General features: G+C 41.9%; 1 protein-coding gene across 1 annotated transcript in view; it reads left to right on the plus strand.

Moving 5' to 3' along the window:
- The window catches only part of PRDM6 (PR/SET domain 6), a 104,796-nt gene that overhangs the window by 71,622 nt on the left and 11,069 nt on the right, over positions 1-22,105 (plus strand). The window contains exons 4-5 of the mRNA XM_066618149.1: positions 6,129-6,253; positions 11,323-11,665. Of these exons, the coding sequence (XP_066474246.1) occupies positions 6,129-6,253; positions 11,323-11,665 (468 nt within the window). The remainder of the gene's footprint in view (positions 1-6,128; positions 6,254-11,322; positions 11,666-22,105) is intronic.

The raw sequence follows: 22,105 nt of genomic DNA on the forward strand, positions 1-22,105 counted from the left end.
ATCTTCCACAGGATGAAGTGGAAGCCGCACCACATGCAGATTTAGGTAGGATTGGGCTGCTAGAGAAGTTAAAATTAAATGTCTGAGCCTTGCTGGATCAGACCAAAAACTTAATCTAGTCCAGCATCCTGTTGGCCAGGGCTTTTCAAACTGGGGCATCGCGACGCCCCAGCCTGTGGGCCCTGGCCTCTGCCCCCTTAAGGGGCAGGGGGCAACCAGGAGGCAGGGAGGAGGCAGCGGCCCGATCCCCAGGATTGTGCCGCTCAGGGAGCTGCAAGGGCTTGGGTGCACTTACCAGAGCCTCCTGCAGCCTCCCAGGGGTGTGTGGAGCCCTGCACAACTGTCTGCAGGGCTCCCCAATGCTTTAGAAGTGAAAGTGGAGCGATTGCATTCCACTTCCGCTAAACCGGAAGTGAAGTGTGATTGCTCCACTTTCACTTTTGCCCCCACTGCCTCCCCCCGCACCCACAAGGACTTAACAGCAGTTTTCAAACTCCCTGAGAGTTTGAAAACTGCAGCTGTTGGCCAATCGGCTGCCTCTAGTAATCAAACAAGTAGGGCTGGAGAACATATATACTCTCCTTATACTGCTGCCACCAAGTTTTTGGTGGTGTACCGAACCTGGAAATTCCATTGTTCAGTCATGGCTAATAGCCACTGATAGACCTATTCTTCATAAATTTGTCTTAGTTCCCATTGGGAGTTATCTGTGATCAACTCTTTGCCAGCTGCTAACTCAAAGGTCCACTGCATGTGTTGCTTTATTTTTGGTATTTTTGTTTAGAACTGGCTAAAACATTACAGGAAAAGTGTGACTTTGTGCTGTGTAGAGAAAGACAGAAAAGGCTGAACTTCCCTAAAATTGCCTCAAACTAGCACCACACCAATCTGAAGTTACAAAGAAGTATGCCTTTTGCAATATTCCAGCCTCTTCACAGCACACATTTTAAGAATACAAGGGACTGGGATGTGAAAAGAAATCCCTGTGACCTTAATAAAATAAAACATTGGCAGACATAACTTTTGCCATCACAGTTCTGCAGAACTGGGCGAAGTCATGCCTGCCAGGAATTTCTTCCCTGTGCGACTATTAAAAGCACAGGACCAGTCTTCAAGGCAAATTTTGGCAACCAGATGTGGGGAACAAGCACATTGTTTTCTGTAACACAGTACATGCTAATAAAATATTAGTTGCACTTCCATTTAAGAAAATTGAAGGCACTGACTCCACCTACATTAATAGATATAAAAGCATTTGTGGGGAAAATCAGATAGCCCCAAAGATGCCTCTTTTGATAGCATCTGTCTGTGAAGATGACCAAACTATATAGCTAGTTAAGGACAGAAAATGAGAACTTGAATATGGGTGTATAAGAAGATGATGAGCTCATATTTGCACTCAAAACAGCCTAGTAAATGTGCTGCACAAATATATGGGTTTGTCATGATAAACAAATATTTCTCTTTTTCTTTTATAATCACTAACAATTGTTTGGCCACTACTGGATGTCATAGCAGCAATATGAAAGGGTGACCAGAGTTGGCAAAAGCTGTGTTATCTGGAGCAGAGTTTAAAAAAAATAATAATTTTTTTTTCACCTCAAGCTTTAATCTTGCTTATATTATTTTTCACAGATGAAAAAGAGAAGGAAAAAAGCTTAATGTAGATTTTGTATCAGACACTGACAGCGCAATCCTAAGAAGCACATTTGTGCCTCCTCTAGAGCAAGCCACACAAATGCATGGAGGTGCACTGACACACAGAGGCAGTATCCAGCTTCCATGGCGGCTTGCGGGGAGAGCCTTGTGTTGTCCGTGCTCGGCTGACATAAGGCTCTGTGATGGGCACGGAGGAGGCAGGAGAGAGGCATTCCGGGGCAGGGGGAGGGCGGGAGGTGGGCAGCCCCAGGGCAGATGGGTGGGGAGTGGGATCCAGGGCTGGGATCCTGCTGTTATGCCGGATCCCAACGCCTGTGTCCGAGCAAAATAGAGCAGCTTCAAGTTGCTCCGTTCTCTTCAGACTTGAGCCACCTCAGGAGGTGGCGCAAGTCCAAGGAGACCCATAGGGGCTGCAGTGGCTTACCTGGGGGGAAGACCTTCAGCTGAGCCACTTTGGAGCCCTATCGTGCGCTGGATACAGCGCAAGCCTCCAGTGCAAGATAGGATTGCACCCTTAGTTTCTTAAGAGTACAATGAATCAACCATGTTTTTGCAAGCTAAGTCCTAAAATAAACAGCAATTGAAAGAAGCAAACTTGTCAACTTGTGTCATTAAAAGCATCAAAGCAACACCCCTTATTTTTAAAAGAAATCAAATGCAGTTGTGTTGAATATGTGTAAAACATTCCAAATGATCAAAACTTGGAAAACAATTATTTCTGGCATTATGAAGAGCACTTTGCTTGCATTCTCGGTATTTTTTTTTATGTGCTGAAACAGTTGTGATTAACTCTGCAAAGCAAATATGCTTAGTTTTTCACCCTATTGTAGAACCCCATATATACCCAGTGATGTCCACTTGGAGCTCCTTCATATGTGAGCTGATCCATTGAATAAATAAATGGGACACATCTGCTTACTAAAAGCAACTTATGTGCAGAGATGCGCCATCTACTGATGGCCATAGGGCAGCCTTTGTATGTGGGGAAATCCTTGTGCACATACAGAAAACCAGGGTCCACATGTTTGCATACATACACACAAATTTCATATATACATAGATGAAAATCTCAAGCAAAGTGTAGCCATGAGAAAGTAATTACACATCTGTCAATATTAAGTGGATTTTACAACTCTCCTTTCATGATGGAGCTGTTACTTAGAGTTCCCTCTGTTGATCTGTTTTCGATTACTTCAGATCTTTTTAAAATGAACTACAAAAACACAATTTTAAAAAACTGGCATCTATCACCAGGGCCTATGTCCAAGTGTAAGAATATAGAAAAGTTGGACACTGAAAAACCATCCAATTTTTATTGTCCATGGACGTCCTCCTCACTGAAAGTCAGCTGGTTTAAATTCATTCTGTTATGATTTGTAATATCTAAATGGAATTTTCTTCAAAGCACCCTTGATTGATTGACCCTTAGTTGAACGTTTTGTTTTTATTTTGAAGCTGACAATAATGTTTGTTGGCATGTGTTCTGCTTCAACTGTGTTGGGACGCCACGAAGCTATCTTTATGAGTCATCCAACCACAATACTAAATACATGTCAGCAAAGGAAATATTATCCGAAAGAGGAAAAATCCCTTTGATGTACTTCAGCATGCAGAGATTTCTGCAAGTTTTGGAAGCTCTGTACGCTTGTAGGAATGGTGTATGCTTACGTTTTTTTTTCTTTTTTTGGTCTACTCCAAGCCTCAGAGACCACCCATTGCTCGAAAACAGTTCAACTCTTTCAGCGGCAAAGTGTGTCATTGGGTTTTAGCACATTCATTTGTTGGGCTGCTGTGTTTATGTTAGGGGAAGCCAAACAGAGAGATGAAAAGTTACAAGGGTGAAGTACAAAGTAGACTGGATTCTTTCTTTTTTTCCCCTCAAAGTCAGGAGATGCGGGTGATTTATGGCACTGCCCTGATTTTGATTTTTATGTAATGGTGGAAAGAATTAATAAAATGTACAGCTTGGGTGGAAATAGATGGAGGGGTGGAGAGAGAGGGCAGGAAAGAGACAAAGGCAGGAGTTTTTGTCAGATATTCATAGAATGTTGGGAAAAAGCATTCTGCTTAGCTAGCAGTGCCCTCCTGAGACAGGGTGGCAGTAAGTGAGGAAAATAACAAGATAAATGAAATTTTTGCAGCTGCTTGTAAAATATTGAGAATCTGCACTTTTTTATTGATCTTTATGATCCTGTTGCCAAGAGCCACTTTGCGGTGACAAAATATGTTGACAAGTGCATATCTCACTGCCATGAAAAATGTGGTTAAGGATTCTCCTTATGTCGGCAGTGTTATACAAGAAACAAATTGCTCGGCTACAGCCCATTCTTTACAGAGAGGCGAAATTTAAGGCCTACCAGCCCTGCACACTTTTTATCTCAAACTTCAGGCTAATATTTGTAGCAATTCTTCACTGCAGAAACCAGTCGAGATTCAACTTTTTAAAAAGTCCATTTATACTTTGCAGTAGCTGGTGGTAAAAAAATGGCCATTTCTTACTACCAATGACTGTATCATTCTAGTGGGTAATATTTCAGCCAGAATGCAATGCTGGTCTTGTATTTATTGAATTGCTATCCATCTCATATAAGGATGTTTTACTTTACCATATCAGGTTTAAGCAACAAGCCAGTGTGGAATGATGACACATTTTAATGTCATGTCCTAAATGCCTGATCTCACATTGGATCTACCTGTTTGTGGAGTTCCATGTTGCTGATTTATATGCTTAAATAAACAACTTCAACAAATTTAGAAATCTCATCTCTATGATGAGAAGTTAGAAAGATAAAAGGACAGGTGGAAGGATAGATAATGATTGCTACAACCCTTGGTTTAGTAGCAGTCTCTGAGTCCTGTCTACCCAAGAACAGCACTTGGTTGTGCCTGGCCTGTTATTTTTAATGAAAGGGCAGCAGAAGCACCACAGTATTCAAATATATCTTTCTTTCCTTGGCTATTTTATTGTGAATTTTCTTTCCCCACATCCATTAATTTCATGAACCTACAGGTATTTAAAGTAATTGTTTGGCTCCATATTCTGTGTTAAGGGGGAGGGGATATTTATTGCTGATTTTCCAACTTTCAGTTAAGGTTCACAAGGTGATACACAATAAGTGCACCTGTCCAGTTTTCTTATTTGCAGTCAAGGACTTGGAATCTTGCAGTCTTATATATATTTACATAACAGTAAGCCTCATTGAACTCAGTGGGACTTGTTTCAAAGTAGACATGCATCCAAAGGATCAGTTTGTCATTATCTAGATCAGGGGTCTCCAAACTTTTTGGACAGAGGGCCACATGAAATATCTGGCGCAGTGCTGAGGGCTGGGAAAAATTTTAAATATAAAATTTAAATAAATAAATTAGAGATGGAACTTAGAAGAATGAATAAATGAATGAGTGGGCTCATTCACTCAGCCTCTCCAGCCCTCAGAACACCCTCCAGATGCAATCAGAACATAGCTCTGGTCATGTTCAGTCGAGTGGGCCAGAGGCTTTCAGGGGACAAGAGGCTGGCTGCAGGCCAGATAGATGCTCACTGAGGGCTACAACTGGCCCCCGGGCCGGGGTTTGGAGACCCCTGATCTAGATTCTATAGAAATATAAAGTTATTCAGCAGACTGAACTATGCAGTTAGCTTGCACTCTGGGAAACGTATTGCAGTTTTAAGATAAAAATATTAGGGGAAGCTGTCACTTTATTAATAACAAGGAAACCGTAAAGATGCTAAAACTGTTTTGCAAATTAAAACTCAAGAGAAATTTTAAAAGTTTGAGGGCACAATCCTAACCAGGTCTACTCAGAAGTAAGTCCTATTTTGTTTAATGGAGATTACTCTCAGGAAAGTGTGGTTAGGATTGCAGCCTAAGAGCCCAATCCTGTGCTCAGTGGCATGGCTCCGTGCTGCTGAGCACTGTCGCAAATGTGCCATAAGGCAGGTTTGCTAGCCTCATCGCCGGGCTCCCGCCTGTACTAGCCCAGCGCCGGCTGGTGCTGGGCTAGCGTGGGGTGGTCGCCCAGTTTCCGTGGCTCAACGGTCTCCTGGACTGCCGAGCCATAGCACAATAGGTGGGGGCGGGGACAGGGGTGGGGAGGAGGCATTCCGGGAAGGGGGAAGGCCGGTCGGGGGTGGAGCGGGGGCGGGTTGGAGGTGGGCCACGTTTGCAACACCTTTGTCAGGGGCAAGGACCACTGTAACAGCAGAGGCTCCAGATAGGATTGTCCAGTCAGTCATTTTTTTTTTTTCCAGGCCAGGATATTTTGTCTTCTCTCTCTTTCCCTCTGAGCAAACTTATCTTTGCAGTCCTGAGATGGCAAGGACAGAATGGATGAGGAAAAGCTAAAACATTCAGGAGCTGTTTGGTCTGTTTTCAGCAGGCAGCCTCTCTTTCTGTTGCCCTGATAAGATGGATATTCCTTAAGAAATATCCCTAAGAATGCATTGTTTCTCTGTTTGTTCTGACCAGGTCAAATATATTCTACAGAGCCTGCATGGATATTCCCAGGGGCACAGAACTGTTGGTGTGGTACAATGACAGCTACACATCTTTCTTTGGAATCCCTCTACAGTGCATTGCACAGGATGAGAACTGTAAGTATCTTATATCACTGCTCAAAGTATATTGCGTAATTCTTGTTTCACACTGACATTTGGGCTTATAGTGGGAATCGTGTGGAAGCAAGGGCAGGAAGAATGCAGTAACAGACCTACCCCTGGATGCTCCCTGGAGCAAAGGTCCACAATGCCGCCCCCCTGTGCCACATTGCCTCCCCCATATTTACCCAGTGCAAAGGAGCCTCACGTGGCATTCAGGACAACTGGGAAAGTATTCTGAGGCTTCCCTGCAGTCTTAATCAGTACTTCTGGGAAACCGGAAAGACTGCTTAAGATTGCGTTGGAAGCCTCAGAAGGCTTCCCGTACGGTTTGGAACGCCGTGCAGATGCAGTGCTCAGGGCATTTGCCCCCCTGCCCCCTCTCTAGGCCTGCCACTGGAAGAATGACAACTGGCACAAAACTGGTGTTTACAACAGACCACACTTTAGACAACTTCTGTGAATTAGGGAGGGATATAGTCCATATCTGTCAGCATGCCTGTCTTCTGGGGATTTTAGAGGAGAAGGATGGCTCAGTATAATATATGGTGTAGACCAGGGGTGTCAAACATAAGGCCTGGGGGCTGGATGCAGCCCGCGGAAGCTCTTTATCCTCAGGTTTTCCTAACACCACCACCAGCTGCTCTCAGCTACTGAGCTGTGCTGAAGTGTCACTGCTGAAAGGACCGCCTGTGTGATAATTGGGCTTTCCCATATCTTGAAATATCTTTGCATAATTTTCTTTTGTCATTTTCAGCTAATGAGTTCCAAAGTGAGAAAAAAGTACTTCTGGGTTTCATCTGCTTAATAACATCACTTCCTGTTTAATGACATCACTTCTGGCCCTCAGTAGATATCATGAATGCTATTCAGCCCACAGTACAAAACAGCACTCCTGGTATAGACCATCTGTTGCCACTTGCACACTGAGGAGTGTAGGTGTTACACCATATTCCGGCATGGGCTGGCTGACTTCCATGGGACCCTTAAGTGGAACCCCAGGGTAGGACCAAGCCCCTGTTTTATGATCCCAGAGTGGACTGAGGAAGAAGTCATTCTCTAGTCTGTTTGGTCGGGCCCTCAGGTTAACCAAAGGTAGGGTCCATCATGTCATGGCAGAGGCCAGACAATCTTGTAATCCTCTTGTTTGCACTTATCCACTCCATGCTGTATACCAGGGGAGGGCAAACTTTCAGCTTTAGGGATCCTGGACCTTTAATAATTGTATAGAAGAGGGAATTTCAGCAGATGCAACTTGTCATCTCACAGATGACAAGCTGCACCTGCTGAAATTCTCTCTCCTACACAATTTGTAAAGGTCCAGGATCCCTAAAGTTGAAAGTTTGCCCACCCCTGCTATATACAAAGGTATACTTGCTGTATACATGCTTCCCAAGTGAGCTGGAAGCATGGCTTACAATTTGTTCTTTGTTATTCTTAAAGTATATAGAAAATATATGAGCATTTAATGTATATAAAATACATAATACATAAAAATGTAATGTACATAAAAATGTAGAAAGATACAGAAATCAATCTGAAGATGCCAAAGAAAATCCATTGTTTGGTAGCTGCAGAACTGAACGTGGAAGCTGGCACAAGATGTTATGAGAGACAAAACGTGGTCAGTTACCTAGCAAGAAATAGCTCTGCCTTGGAAATGACAAAGGACAAGGGTGCAGTTCTAACCCCTTATGTTTCTTATGCTTTCCAGCACTGACATAAGGGCAGCTCCAAGATAAGGGAACAAACATTCCCTTGCTTTGAGGAGGCCTCTGTGAGTGACACCCAACTGCAGGATGCAGCACACGTTCCATTGGCACCGCTCTGCCAGTGCTGGAAAGCACTGATGTAAGGGGTTAGGATTGCGCCCATAGTTGATCAACTGCTTTATAGACTGGAATAATTAAGCCAAAAAATTAAGCTAAATACCCACAATAGTGTATTTTATGAAGAGAGAATTAGGATAGATTCATATGATTTTTTCATTAAGATGTGATTTTGGACCTAGGGGTATCTCCAGGGGTGGAGGAGGGGCCTGTTGGGGTATGGGCCAGCAGTCCATGCTTACACAAGGGTATACACCTCTTCCTGGCAGCTCCCGAGGAACTGCCTCTGCTCCTCGGCAAGCCAGTCAGGGAGCGTGGAAGTAGCAGCAGATTGTCTTGTTTTCCCAGCACCATTTTACAGTTCCTTGACATAAACATAAAGGATTCACCTAAAGCTGGGTCTTGACAAACTCCAGTACATATTGGAGATTGTACACCATCATAAGTTTTTCACACTTGTTTTCAAAACTGAGATCAGCAGAGACAGAGAATGAAATGTATGTGGTAGCTGAAGCCAAAATAAAGGCCTCTATACTACTTACAGCATGAGATATAACCCTTCAAAATAATGCATCAAAGAATATCAATTTTCTGCTATATTTAATCTAGAGCAGTGGTTCTCAAACTTCCTGGAAGTTTTACTCCTGGGATAAGTCTTTGTGGGGGAGGCAGTGAAAGCGCCAACGTGATCCCCAGGATCACATCACTAAGGGGAGTGAAAGGAGGGTGCTTTTACTTACAGGTGGCTGCAGGATGTTGCAGGTGGTGTGGAGAGCCCTGCGCAGTTCTCAGCAGGGCTCCCTGATGCTTAGAACATGGCAGAAAAGCAGGTGCAAAGTACTTCCTCGCATCCACCTGTGTGTGCAGCCACTGGAACTGTGCAGTCATAACCCCATGTCATACATAGCTCCACCAGTTGGATCATACCACTGCATTTGTGTTACTCATAGACGTATTGGGACAACAAAGTGACCAAATACTGTATCGATATTATTCTGCATATATTGTAGACCATAATATTTTCAAACTCCCCTGTCATGTGCATTTATGATGTGAAATCACACTTCAGAGAGATCTATATGCAGATAGAATGGATTGCTATATGTGTTCCAGCTGGGGAAGCACATAAAATGATGTCTGAAAAGAACATTGATGTTGTTTCAGGATATCTGACTGATTTTATGGTTTATGGTCAATTTAAAGACCAAGTGCGAACAGCAGTGTACTACGATAGCATTGTAACTGTTTAAGAAATCAGTGACTATTCACTGTCTTCTATTCCTTATTTATTATATTGCTATCAATGTGAAACTAACAGCACAGTCCTATGCATGCCTGATCAAAAGTACGGCCCATTGAGTTCAAGGGAACTTACTCCCAGGTAGGTGTGTATAGGATTGCAGCCTTGGTCAGAGAACATTTTTTTCTGTGTAGAAAGTTTATTGTATGCCTGTTTTACAAAAGAGGAAATGATTGCAAATTATTCCAATTGTTCTAACCCAGGGGTGCCCAAACCCTAGCCTGGGGGCCACTTGCAGCCCTTGGGGACTCCCAATCCTGCCTGCAGGAAGCTCCCAATCTTCAATGAGTCTCTGGCCCTCTGGAGACTTGCTGGAGCCCAAGCTGGCCCAATAGAACTGCTCTCAGTGTGAGGGCGACTGTTTGCCCTCTCGCATGAGCTGTGGGATGAGGGCTCCCTCCACTGCTTACTGTTTCACGTCTGTAATGCAGCAGCGGCAGCAAAGGAAAGGCCAGCCTTGCTTTGCGCAAGGCCTTTTATAGGCCTTGAGCTATTGCAAGATCTTCACTCATTTATATAAGTTCCATCTCTAATATATTCATTTATGTAAATTTACTCAAATTTGAAATGTAAATTAATTTTTTCCCCCTGCCCCTGACACAGTGTCAGAGAGATGATGTGGCCCTTCTGCCAAAACGTTTGGGCACCCCTGCTCTAGCAGAAACAAGGGAAAGGACACTGGCAAGAATAAAGCACACGCTGGATATTTTTTTGAATGGTTTTTGAGTCAAACTGGACATGTCCACAAATGGATGCTTTTGACCCCAGAATGTCTACTGTACATCTTTTATAACAAACAGCACAAGGAGATGATGACTGTGAGAAATGGCCTGAAACTGCAGCAGGAGCATGATGGGGTTTTAGTACTTGGCCCCTGCCACAGATCCTAGCCAGGCAGTGCTTCCACTAGTGTGCACACACTATTTACAGTTTTAAAAAAGCTTCCACTGAAAGTATTTGAGGCTAAGTGCTAAAGCCCATAATCACAGTTGCAGTTTCAGCACGTTCTGAATGTCCCCCATTTAAAGGCCAAAAGCATGCACTTGCATGTTCATATAGTATGTTCCTTAATGTGTTGCCAAGGGCAGCCCAAGATCTTCTGGTAGCATGAAAAAAAATGCTACCACCCTAACACCCAGCACTGCACAGTGCAGTGCACCACCAGTAGGGTGTAAAGAACTCCAACTCCCAGGCTCCTTTGATTTGAAAAGGAAGAGGGGAATAGAGCAGAAGAGAAAGTGTGAAGAAGCGGAGAGTGGCGGAACTCTCCTCTGCACTTCCTCTTCAATTCTGTACTGTGCGTTGTTGTTTTTTGATCCAGTGCACATGGCAGGAAGAATGGGAGCACTTGTAGCAGAGGAGATAGATGTAGATGGGAGTGGTATGGAGCTGATTTGCCACTTGGGAGCAACCATTTTAGTCCACCTCCTGGATAGGTTGGCCCTGCGTGTTGTAAGTCATCTTTGCAATAATTTGACTGAAAAACAGGATATAAATTTTTACAATAAATAATATGGAGCTTGAAAAGTAGGAGGGAATGGATCTCAGCAACACTAGTGCACACTCCTTCCTGGCCTGGACTTCCCCCCAGAGTCACCTCAGACCCATGCCAGCTAAAGAGCTGGCACAAGTTTGAGGAGACCAAGCAGCCTACAAAGAGGTAAGTAGAACCGTTCTTTACTTACCTCTCCTGGGCTGTCTGCTTTCCTGCCAGCACACAGCATGCAGTGCAGGGGCACTGCCTGCTTTGGGCTGTTGGGGTAGGGTTGGGCTTTTAATTCATTAGTTCATTCATATTAAACTCTTGTCCTAGTCAGTCAACAGAAAACAGACATTAACTCTTTTTTTCAACCTTAAAATATTTTTCAAATCTACAATTATTTTGTTTCATTGTTAAGATAAAAAACAACGTGTTTTTTTTTTCCTTTTTCTCCTAGTGAATGTCCCTTCAACTGTAATGGAAGCCATGTCAAGACAAGACACCATCCAGCCATTTAACAAAAATAGTAAACTACCTTCTGCCACGCCACAGCGATCCATAGTATTTCCACAGACTCCGTGTAGCAGGAATTTCTCTCTTCTGGATAAATCAGGGTCTATCGAATCAGGATTTAACCAGATAAGTGTTAAAAACCAGCGAGTGCTTGCAAGCCCTACATCAACAAGCCAATTAAATTCTGAGTTCAGTGACTGGCATCTCTGGAAATGTGGGCAATGCTTTAAGACGTTTACCCAGCGGATTCTCTTACAGATGCATGTGTGCACACAGAACCCTGACAGGTAAAACATGGACACGCTTTATTTCTCTATCTGCTGATAGTTAGATCCATTGCTTTCTGCTTTTATCAGGCTGTTACCCCTTTCACCACCAGAGCATTACTAGGAAGAGGCTGTACAATGCAATTCATCTGCTGCTGGGTGAAACATACAGATAATGGCCATAAGGTTGGCGTTATTATTTATAAAAACATTGGGTTCCTAAATGCACTGATAAGAGAAAATGGCTAAGAATATAATCTTACTTTCGTATATCTGTTAGAGAGGGAACAAAATAGAAGGTAAAAATGTATGGATATCAAAGATGGGGGAAAAAAGGTCAAGATAATTAAAAGTCGTTCTATCTTTGGAAGATAATATAACTTGCTGCTCAGCAGCTGTCATAGTCATTTCAGGGTTCACCTATAGTGTGCAATGTATATGAACTTAATTAAGTACTAAGAGGTAATGAATTGGAATTTTTTGCTTAGTGCTATTTTTCTTCAGAGCATGCAAAGCCATAAATCGTGCACAGCTGTCAAAAGGAAATACCTTCTCCACCAGTGATGTGGAGGAAAACAGATGCCACTTATTCAATAAACTAATATCCACACAGAAGAAAAATGTTGACTAGATACCTCAGAGTCAAAGTTGGTTTGAAAGTTTGTCAATACAGAATTTTATGGCCATGAACTGAGGATGAAATTTAGCTGAACAAGTGAATTAAAATTTCAGGTACTCTGACCAGTGCCCCAGTAAAGATAATGGAACTATTATTTATGAATCAAATCTGGTTCATTTGACAATCTTGATAGCTGGCAGCACAAAAGACAAAAATCAGATTAATTCAGTAAAAAGACTGCTTCTGTTTTTGTCTTTCCTGTGGCAGCAAAAACGGGCTTTAATGAAAATTATCTTCTGGAATAAGCATTCCAGGTGCCATCCACGGAGCACTGCTGCTGTGTAGTCTACTTTCACAGTCTATGAGTGGACTTAACTGGAATTCCAGAATCATTCAGTAAACCCTCCATGTGTCCCCCCCACAAGATCATTTTAAATGAATGGGTTGCACAGCAAGAGTGGTTGGTTAATCTTAGGCAGCCCAATCCTGAGCTGCCCAGCGCCCAGAGGAACAGTGGTGTCGAAATAGCTATTTTGCCGGCGCAGAGTAAAGCAGCCCCGTGTCAGGCTGGGAGGCCTGACGCAAGGCTCTGAATCTGGCGGAGCAGTACTCCCCCAGTCTACCCCCTCTCACCTTACTAGTACCAATCAGGTGCTTCAAATAATGTCTACCTTGACCCTAAGTTTTTGTAGCAGGTAAGATTCCATTGCTATTTTTTCCTTCCATGCCATAATTTACAGTTTTGTAGTACTTAGTTCATTTTCGTGACAAATGCCAGCAATAGCATTGTCACCAAGATCTGAGCCAATAAAATGCTGTTTTCCAAAGTTTCTTTGGACACTGCATGAGATCTTCACTACAAGAGCCCTACCAGCATGGCGACTCATGGAGCTAGCTACTTATTTTTTGTCCTGCCAACCAAGGCCCAATCTTATCCAACTTTCCAATGCTGGTGCAGCCACAATGCAGAACCAAGGCAAGGAAACAAATATTCCCTTACCTTGAAAAGGCCCTTTTTGACTGTCCCCTCCACTGTAGGATGCAGCACACACTCTGTTGGCATGACTGCATCTGCACTGGAAAGTTGGATAGAATTGGGCCCAGATCATCCAACCTTGACATTGACTGATAGATTATGACACATTGTTCAAAGTGCCAAACCTACAGAAGCTTCCTATCATCAGTTATGAAGAAATGTTGTGGTCACATGGGGAGTCCCCACTAGATGCACTGAGCATGGTTCATTCACAGCAGAGAATAAGGAAACTTCTGAATTAACACAGCGGTCTGCCATTTGCTACAATCTGTGTAAGCTTTACCCTTAGGCAGCGTGATTATAGTTCTGTTAAGGCTGATGACAGAGGAAGCTATGCTGAAATTCAGACCATTTATTTCTTTTCCACCAACAGATCAACAATCTGTTAGTGCAGTACAAAGCTATCACCATCAAAGTGTTGAGCTGGGGAGGGAGAGGGATTCTTAAACGTCTTCCTCCAGTTGAGCAGATCAACACCAGCTAGGGAAGCAAAAAATAGTTCAGTTAGGGGGCAAGATCCCTCCTGTTCAGCTAGGATCTCCTTATTTCTTCCCAAGTTTTGTGCAAACACTGCTGACATGCAGCATTATGACAGTGCTGCTGTACGGGTAAGAAGAAGAGACTAGCCTAGCTCTGAGCCGATTGCAAATGCAGTAAGGATGATGTCAAGTCTAAAAACCCATCCTGCTTCTGTAGGGAAGGAAGATGCATATAAAATGCTTATCTCTCATCCTGCTTGATATGCAGCTAGGCATCAGCTAATTCCCCTCTCATTTTGTGATATTTCATGGATATCCAGTTGTGCTTAAGTTCCATTTCATAACTGTACATTCCATTGTAGCCATTTTTAAAATTGAAAAACACATATCTTTAACCGTAATTCCTAGTGCCTTGTTGTTCGTATGAAATATTTACAACAAAGGACATGTATCAGAATTTCTAAGATTTTGCTGTTCTTAGACTGCAGTTTCTGAACCCATGGAATTAAAGCACGTGGGTCTTTAATTCTGCCAGTTCTCCTTCTATGCCAGGTCTCACAAGGGGTCTGTCAGTTCTCCCCCTATGCTGGGTCTCACAAGGCTTGGGTCAATGCTTAGAGACTGGTGTAGGCTGATAACTCTCTATGGTACTAAGAGGCATTAACAAGTCAAGGAAAAGAAACAATGTTGTCACTACATTTGAGAAACAGTGCGTGGTGGAATTTGGGTGACTTCAATAGAGCATCAAAATGCTGTACAAGTTCTACTACTTTTACGCATTGGCTTCAAACACCAGGGCAGGTAAGAAATGTATTAGAAATACATAATTAGTCTATTAATTGCTGACAACAGCCTTGAAATACATCATTAGTCATAATTGCTGATAACAGCCTTGATCCAGACCCCTTGAGGCTTGTCCTCCATCACCACCGAAGTACTCAGAAGGAATCTTTTGTTCCTGCTCCTGAATGATAGTAGTGGCAGGTGAATTGCATATAAGCAAAGGTATCCAAGGCCTAGTAATACTAACATAGACCTTTGATGTTGTTGTACTGCAAGATTAACTGAATTCCACTGGTTTGTTGGTAAGGTAGGAGCAAACTGTATCTATGGGCTGAGAGCAGAATAACTGTAAACCTGCATGGAGGGAACCAGGGCATGCAGAAACTTTATACAAGTTGTAGATGCCTTTGCACATCCACTGAAAGAGCATGGATAGAATTCTTCAGTGGGAGGTTTCTTTACTTTTTATAAGTAAACACACATACGGCTTATAAAAAAAAATTGCTCACCTTCTTAAACGTAATACAGCATGTAACTATATAGTTTTGATTTTCTATTTCCATTACCACACATCCTTGAAAAATATATATTTCTCATTAACTTATGACCCATATGTTCCCTCTCCTTTGAAATGTTTTTTGAGAACTGATCTGGAGATTTTTACCATGATGATTTACTTTACTAGGACCAATTTCAAGGGGAGAGTTTTATGTAGTCGTAGGATGCAGTTTATTATGCAGATGTGCCCCCAAATCTCTGTTATTTTTAATGTATATTCTATGGGTTCCTGCGCAAACTATTAAATTCAACTGAGGTTGTACAGTACATATGTATGGTGGACAGTGCTTAGAATTTCTGTCTCATAGTTTGAAATCTAGGTAACAGCATACGTGGAATTTGACAGGTGTATAGCACCAGTGCTTTCGGATGGGGAACATTTAATATTTTTTATTAATCTTTATGGGGATAATAGGATAATACACACTAAACTATACAAGAGGCAACCTCCTAAACTAATGCTCTACAGTATATTCATCCATGTAGGGAGGAATTGAGTATGTTCAGGTTTGTATTTACATTTTCTTTGCATTTTACATTAATTAGGGTTTTTGAAACAGTTTTGACCATTTGGGGTACATTTCCTCTTACCCTAAAATGCACTTTTTTGTTTCTTAAATAATTCAGTGTTTCTCCTGGGAGCAATCAAACGGATGTAAATTAAAATCTCATCCAAAAATGGCCAAAGGGTATTCCAAGATTTTTTTTTTGCTTGTTTGTTTTTTGCCCAGCTATTGGCAAATGACCCACTATTCCTTGCACCAGGAGTCAGAAATTCCTTTTCTCTTCTGTTTTTCTGCTGCAGAAATTCCCAACAATCCCATTTGGGGGGCTCCAGAAAGGGGTAAGCAGAAGCCTTCAATCACAATGAATCATTTAAAAAAATTATTTCATAATTTATTTTTGAATTCAGAACCAATTCTTATAATGAGCAATTTATTTGCATCTATTTCTTTTTTTTTATTTAATTATGTGCAGTATACAGTGATGTTTAATGAATCATGTGTATTTTTAGGCTACCTGGATATTACCCTAAATAGTTTTGTGTGCAGTTTTACATTTGTAGCATATTTAAATTTTGTAGTTGGTCATATACGTACCTAAGATATTTAAGTAATAATGGACCTTACATATATAAGCATATTCCAATAAGTGTGAAATACTAATCAGTTATCAGTATTTCTGTGGCTGATAAATACCGGTATGTATTATATAGGGATTTACTGCTCCACTTCAGTTCAGTCATTTTTAAAATTGTTAGGAGTCTTTCAGTAGGCATTACGGCAACCTTGAATTTATAGTTAGTCTTTTGGAAATATGTTTTCAATTGATATCCAGATCAGATCTTAGAGTAAAATGTATAAAACACATAAAAAGCTACAAAGAAAATAACATTTTGTTATGATAATTTCTTTGTCAATAAATAACATGACTATGAAATATTAAGCAGAGAAACAGTCTGCTGAAGTATACTCGCTGCCAAAAATTAGAGGCCATGCTGTTCTGGTTTTCTCACACTATAAATAATTATATCCATATATTGTATGGGATGGGGATGTGTATGCATTTGTGGGGGGGGGGGCAGATCTAGCTTGTAGTTTAGAACTAGACTCCATTTAGAACAGATTTATTTTCTGTAGAGTTGTGTCCCAAGATAGGCCTGAGTGTATCACGGCAGCACAATCCTAATTTGCTCCGGAACAGGCAGGCTGATAGGCATGCGCTGTATCCAGCACAAGTTTCGGGCTGGCTGAGGCTCAACCTGAAGAGGTGGTGCAAATCCAAGCAGAACGGAGCAGCCTAGAGGTGCTCCATGCTGCTTGGGATTGGGGCTAGGGTCCGGCATAAGTGCCGGATCCTAGCCTTGCCTCCCACTCCCCACCTGCCTGGCCACAGGCCCACCCACCACCCACCCTCTCCTGCCCCCAAATCACTTCCTCCCCATTCTCTCCATGCCCCCTCAGACCCCTGCGCCAGCTGAGCTTGGCCAGCACAAACTTATTGATCTTGCTCAGTGCGGAGTCTGAATCTGGCCACTACAGGCCGGTGTGTATCCCTACACTGGCCCAGCCAACTCACACGGAGGCAGGAACATGCTATATGGCATATTTGCGACCCTCCCAGGATGGCGTAAGGGACTTGCGGTGGCCAGGTGTGGGGGTTGGATTACCCCCTAGGATTGCCAGATACCCCATATTTTGGGCTCTCGGACTCCATAGAATTCCCCAGATTGCCTTCAGCAATCACAAAAAGAGCTAAAATGCAAGTATGTCTTGTTTGCTTGTGCATCTGCTTGGTGTCTTTTTGTGTACCAGCCGAAAGCTGCTCACAGTTCCACAGGTTTGCTCTTTATTTGCCAAGTGTTCTCAGTCACCCATAACTGTCTGGTCAGTAGGTTTCAAACCAATCGTTGGGTTCTACAATCAATAAACCGTTTAAAATAGAGACTTGCACAAGTTCTGCAACGTCCTATTTTTCTGATGCCACAAAAACAATACGCATCCTCATGACGCCATCCACAGCAGAAGCAGCTGGGGAGGCCCTGTTTTCTAATCGCAATTTCTATGGGGTCTAATCTCCATTAGAGTCTCCAGATCTACGGTAATCTCCTTTTCACTGGGTTACTTTAAAAAAAAAATGAACTGCAATCCAGAAGAAGTGGGATTCATTTTGACTCAGTACTTCAGATATTAAAAACATAAAAATCTGTAATCTTTGCATGTTTTCTTGAGTATAGCATAGTTCTGAGTAACTATGCATAGGACTGGACTAGAAAATTGGTATTAACACTGAACCATTCCATAGACTTTTCTGCAGCTGCAGTTCAATGCAGCTTTAGAGGCTATGATAACAAATTCCAGGACATGTTCCATATTAATATTCTTTTTTAACATTGCATCATAATTTTTCAAAAAAATATATTTCTGGGACTCATAATAAAGACAAGCCAATACGAAAACATTGTAATGACACACCAGTAGCAATTAAAATAAAACCAAGGGCTTAAGCAGCAAAACAGAGTAAAGCATATAATACTTAATAATAATGAGTTTTTACTCATTCCAAAATCACTTGTTAGATGAGGCAGGTCTTCATCATCTGGCAACACAATGACAAGAGGGGAAATAACCACACTTACTAGAACAGGGGTGTCCAAACCTTTTGGCACGAGGGCCGCATCGCGTATCTGACACAAATAAATAAATAAATAAATACATGGAGGACTGATGGGCTAAGAGTTTGATTGAATACAATAAGTGGGTGGAGGTGGAAGGAGGAGGGGAGGAGAGACAAAATGGATTTACACAGGAAAAGGGAGGAATGGATTTTGAAAAAGCATCAAGCAGCCTTTGATGCAAATCTCAAATTTTGTCTGTTTCTGCTCCATTTTAAATTTAATTAACGTTATATTTATATTTATGTTTCAGGTCTCTCAGCATCAGTATATATCTCATTCAGTTACTAGAGGTACCGGCTGTAATGGAATAATTTCTTTCCATTGCATTGCATTGCATTCTGCATCTCTTGAGGCTGAATGTGGTGTATACCCAGAAGTGTGTCTTCTGAGTTACTTTTAGCCCTGAGAGGCTGGGGAACCTCAGGAGTCGGATAAAATCCTCCCGGTGGCTAGATTTGGCCCCTGGGCCAGGGTCTGGACACCGCTTCACTAGAAAGGAGGGAATTCCACAAAATGGGGCTCCACTTCTGATAAGGCCCCCCTGTGATTCATTGCCAAACTCACTTCAAAAGGCAACAGAAAAGACGAGTATCTCCCTTCCAAATCTTGATGAGTGAGATTCATATAACTTTGAGCAGTATTTCTCATCCTTGAATATCCACCACATAATTTTTATTTTGACATTAAATCTTGGAATCAAACTACTTACCAAAAGGAGGAGAGCTGTGGACAACTCAATGATTTTTATAATAATTTTATTTGTCAGGCAGTGCAATCCTATCCCCCCCCCCAAGCCAGAACAAGTCCTGAGTGTTGTGAACATGCCATAAAGCATGTTTGTGGCTACTTGGGAGCAGGCTGGACCAGTGCATGAATGTGCGCTGGTCCAGCGGAGCCAGAGTGGCACCAGGACAGTGTGAGTCTGTGCTGGTGCAGGTGGCCTGGCACAGGGGGTGGGAGAGGGCGTAGGGAGGGAGGAACAGAGGCAGGGAGTGGGCGTCTCTTGGTGGGGGAGGGTGGCCTGGAGGGCAGGTTGGGCCCAGAGGGGTGGGGCCAGCCACAGTGGTGCAGGCTGGACCCCAGCCCCTGTCTCCAACCCAAGTGGCATTGTTTGGGCCACTCAGATTTGTGCCCATGGAATCGTCAGCGCAGATACGAGTAGCCCCTTAGGGCTACCCGGGGCATTGCTTGGGTAAGAGAACTGAAATCCTCTTAGTCTGAGTTGCACACAGGGCTGCATCAAACCAGCGTGGTTAGGATTGTACCCTAATTGGGATAGAAAGGGCAGAGAGTGTGCACACATCACCCAAGCGCTAGCAAATAATTAATGCTGCCCATGCAACTGCATTATGCGCACAATTCCAAAACATAATCAAGACACATAGATGAACTGCTAGGAAAATGATTTTCTACTACATAGTACTACCGGCAATGAAAGGGCATTTCAGCAGAATATATATAATGGGAGTATACACTGAACCTTCAGTTTAGTGGACCTTGATTTAACAGACTTCAGAAACAGCAGAGTTTTTGGCTTCATTAAAAACTAGTCATATACGTTTTGCACCTGTGTGTCTCCATTGACTTCAGTGCACTTGGATTTAATGGACTTTCAGCATTAATGGGTACAGCTCCCCCCTATTAGTCTGTTAAATCAAGGGATCGCTGTACCACTTTCATGGCACACTGTTTGTACTTGTTCATAGCTGATTGCACTTGTTCCAGTGTGGTAACTATTTACAAACAAAGAATGATGCGCTTTCACAGAATACAAAATAAATCATGTTGACTTGTCTTTAAAAAAATAAAAGATTAATTGGTTTTATTTAGTGACTTACTTGTTTATGGTGGTAGCAGTTAAAAATAGATAACCAGAGGCTAATAAATGTTAATGATTCCACTCACTCTTAGGAAATCAATTGGTCATGATTACAGCACATCTCCCGTGTACTTTTTTTTTTACTTAGAGAAATTAATGCTAAGAATATTTTTAAAATAAACCCTCCTTAGTTATCTTTGTTTTATCATTGCTAAAATTTGCACATCAGTTTGATATATGATCTCCATGTAAGTGTACCATCCCTTTGGATAAAGACTAAAGCTGAAAAATATATTCTTCTTATCTTCTATTAGTGTTAGTAGTTACAGCGTAATTATTCGTCTGCCTTTGCAATGTAGGATTTTACATGTGCTTGCATTATACGGGAAATCCATAATCCAGAACTCTGTATGCTTGGAGCTCCATGTGAGCTGGGGTTCTCCCAGTGCTGAGGAATATTTGTGAAATAAAGAATTCATTTATATAATGTGTTTATGGAACATTTCCAGTTCATGAAAGAGAGCAGTGTAGGTTTCTTATACAGTAATACAGCCCAGGATCCCCACCAGAAGAGAGAGTGGCTAGAGAAAACAGTGAATTATTTATATTAACAATTTGTTTATGGTACTTCTATTATACAAACAATCTGATTCTTTAAAAGGGCAACAGCAATGCACTGAGAAGTGTACAAATATTGTATGTGTTCTCCCTTAATGTGCCTATAAGGGTTATATCCCCTTGCACTTTGCAAAGGAAAAAAAATTGTTCTGCTGAAGAAAGGGCAATTTCAGGGGTCACATTTCTCCTCCCATGTACAGAAGGAGCTTCTCTCATGTAGCTGGAGGTTAGGATACAACCCAAAGCCCTCAGGATCTTCAGATCTATATAGGTGTTCACTATAGATCCAAGGTCTTGGCTCCTGCACCAGTGTAATTTTTACAGCACAGCAATGCACTGAGATGTCAGGGCAAAGATACACAAGGGAAGAAGAAAAGAAGCCAACTTTATAGGGAGACAAGAACATTTATTTATTAATAATGTGGCTGACTCACCAAATACTTCAGATGACTGACAGTCAATAATAAAATAATTACAATACATTCATATACTGACTTATTATTCAGCAGAATCTTAAGCAAATTTACTCAGAAATAAGTCTCTAACTGGGTTTGGTCTCACTTAAGTGCCCCTAGAACTGCAAACTTAATACAAGAATTATTGATAGGACTCAACTGAAAGATCTTAACAGGATTCTGTTGCGCACAGTGATTATAGAGGTTCCTCTCTTCTCTAGTAACCAGCATATTCTCCCTCTGACTCCGGTTAGCAGGAGGGGGAAATGCTTGAAACTGTTGTCCCATTCGTCTTCACCACAATCTTTGAGGTAGGTCACTATAATTCCAGTTTTACATTAGAAAAATGGAGGCTGAAGAAATTGTTCACACAATCACTTGAGTTCTGAGTTTAACCCAATGCCTCCATGTTAGATTACTTGCTCAAAACAGACTTAATGCTAACAGCATGATTTCTGCTTCTTAACAAAAATAGCAGCCACAGGAGGGCAATCAGAATTGGGATTATAAAATATGGAGGGTGCATTTAACTCCTTCCCCAACCTGACTGCAGTCTTGATAACACCAGCTTCCTTGAAGCTGCTATGAATTACATTTACCTTAATGTCCTACAATTTCTTCGTTCAGTGTGCATATTATACATTTAGAACTTTTTCTTTGACACTTGTTAGAGAATACTAAAAAAAAAAGAGTTTTGTAAAGTAACTGATTATAATATAATATTGAGCAATTGACCAATGCTAAGCAATGAATCAAGCTAAAAAAATTCTATGATCAGTGCTCTGAAGCACTATAAAATAATAGTATTGGTGATCAGTGATGCAAGTAGTCACAATTAAGCAGTTCAGTTGATGAATGAGGGAGTATACCTTATTCTACAGTTAATTGAATTGCTGTACATGCTTGGTCACCATTG

The sequence above is a fragment of the Tiliqua scincoides genome, chromosome 2 (assembly GCF_035046505.1).
Source record: "Tiliqua scincoides isolate rTilSci1 chromosome 2, rTilSci1.hap2, whole genome shotgun sequence".
NCBI lineage: Eukaryota > Metazoa > Chordata > Lepidosauria > Squamata > Scincidae > Tiliqua > Tiliqua scincoides.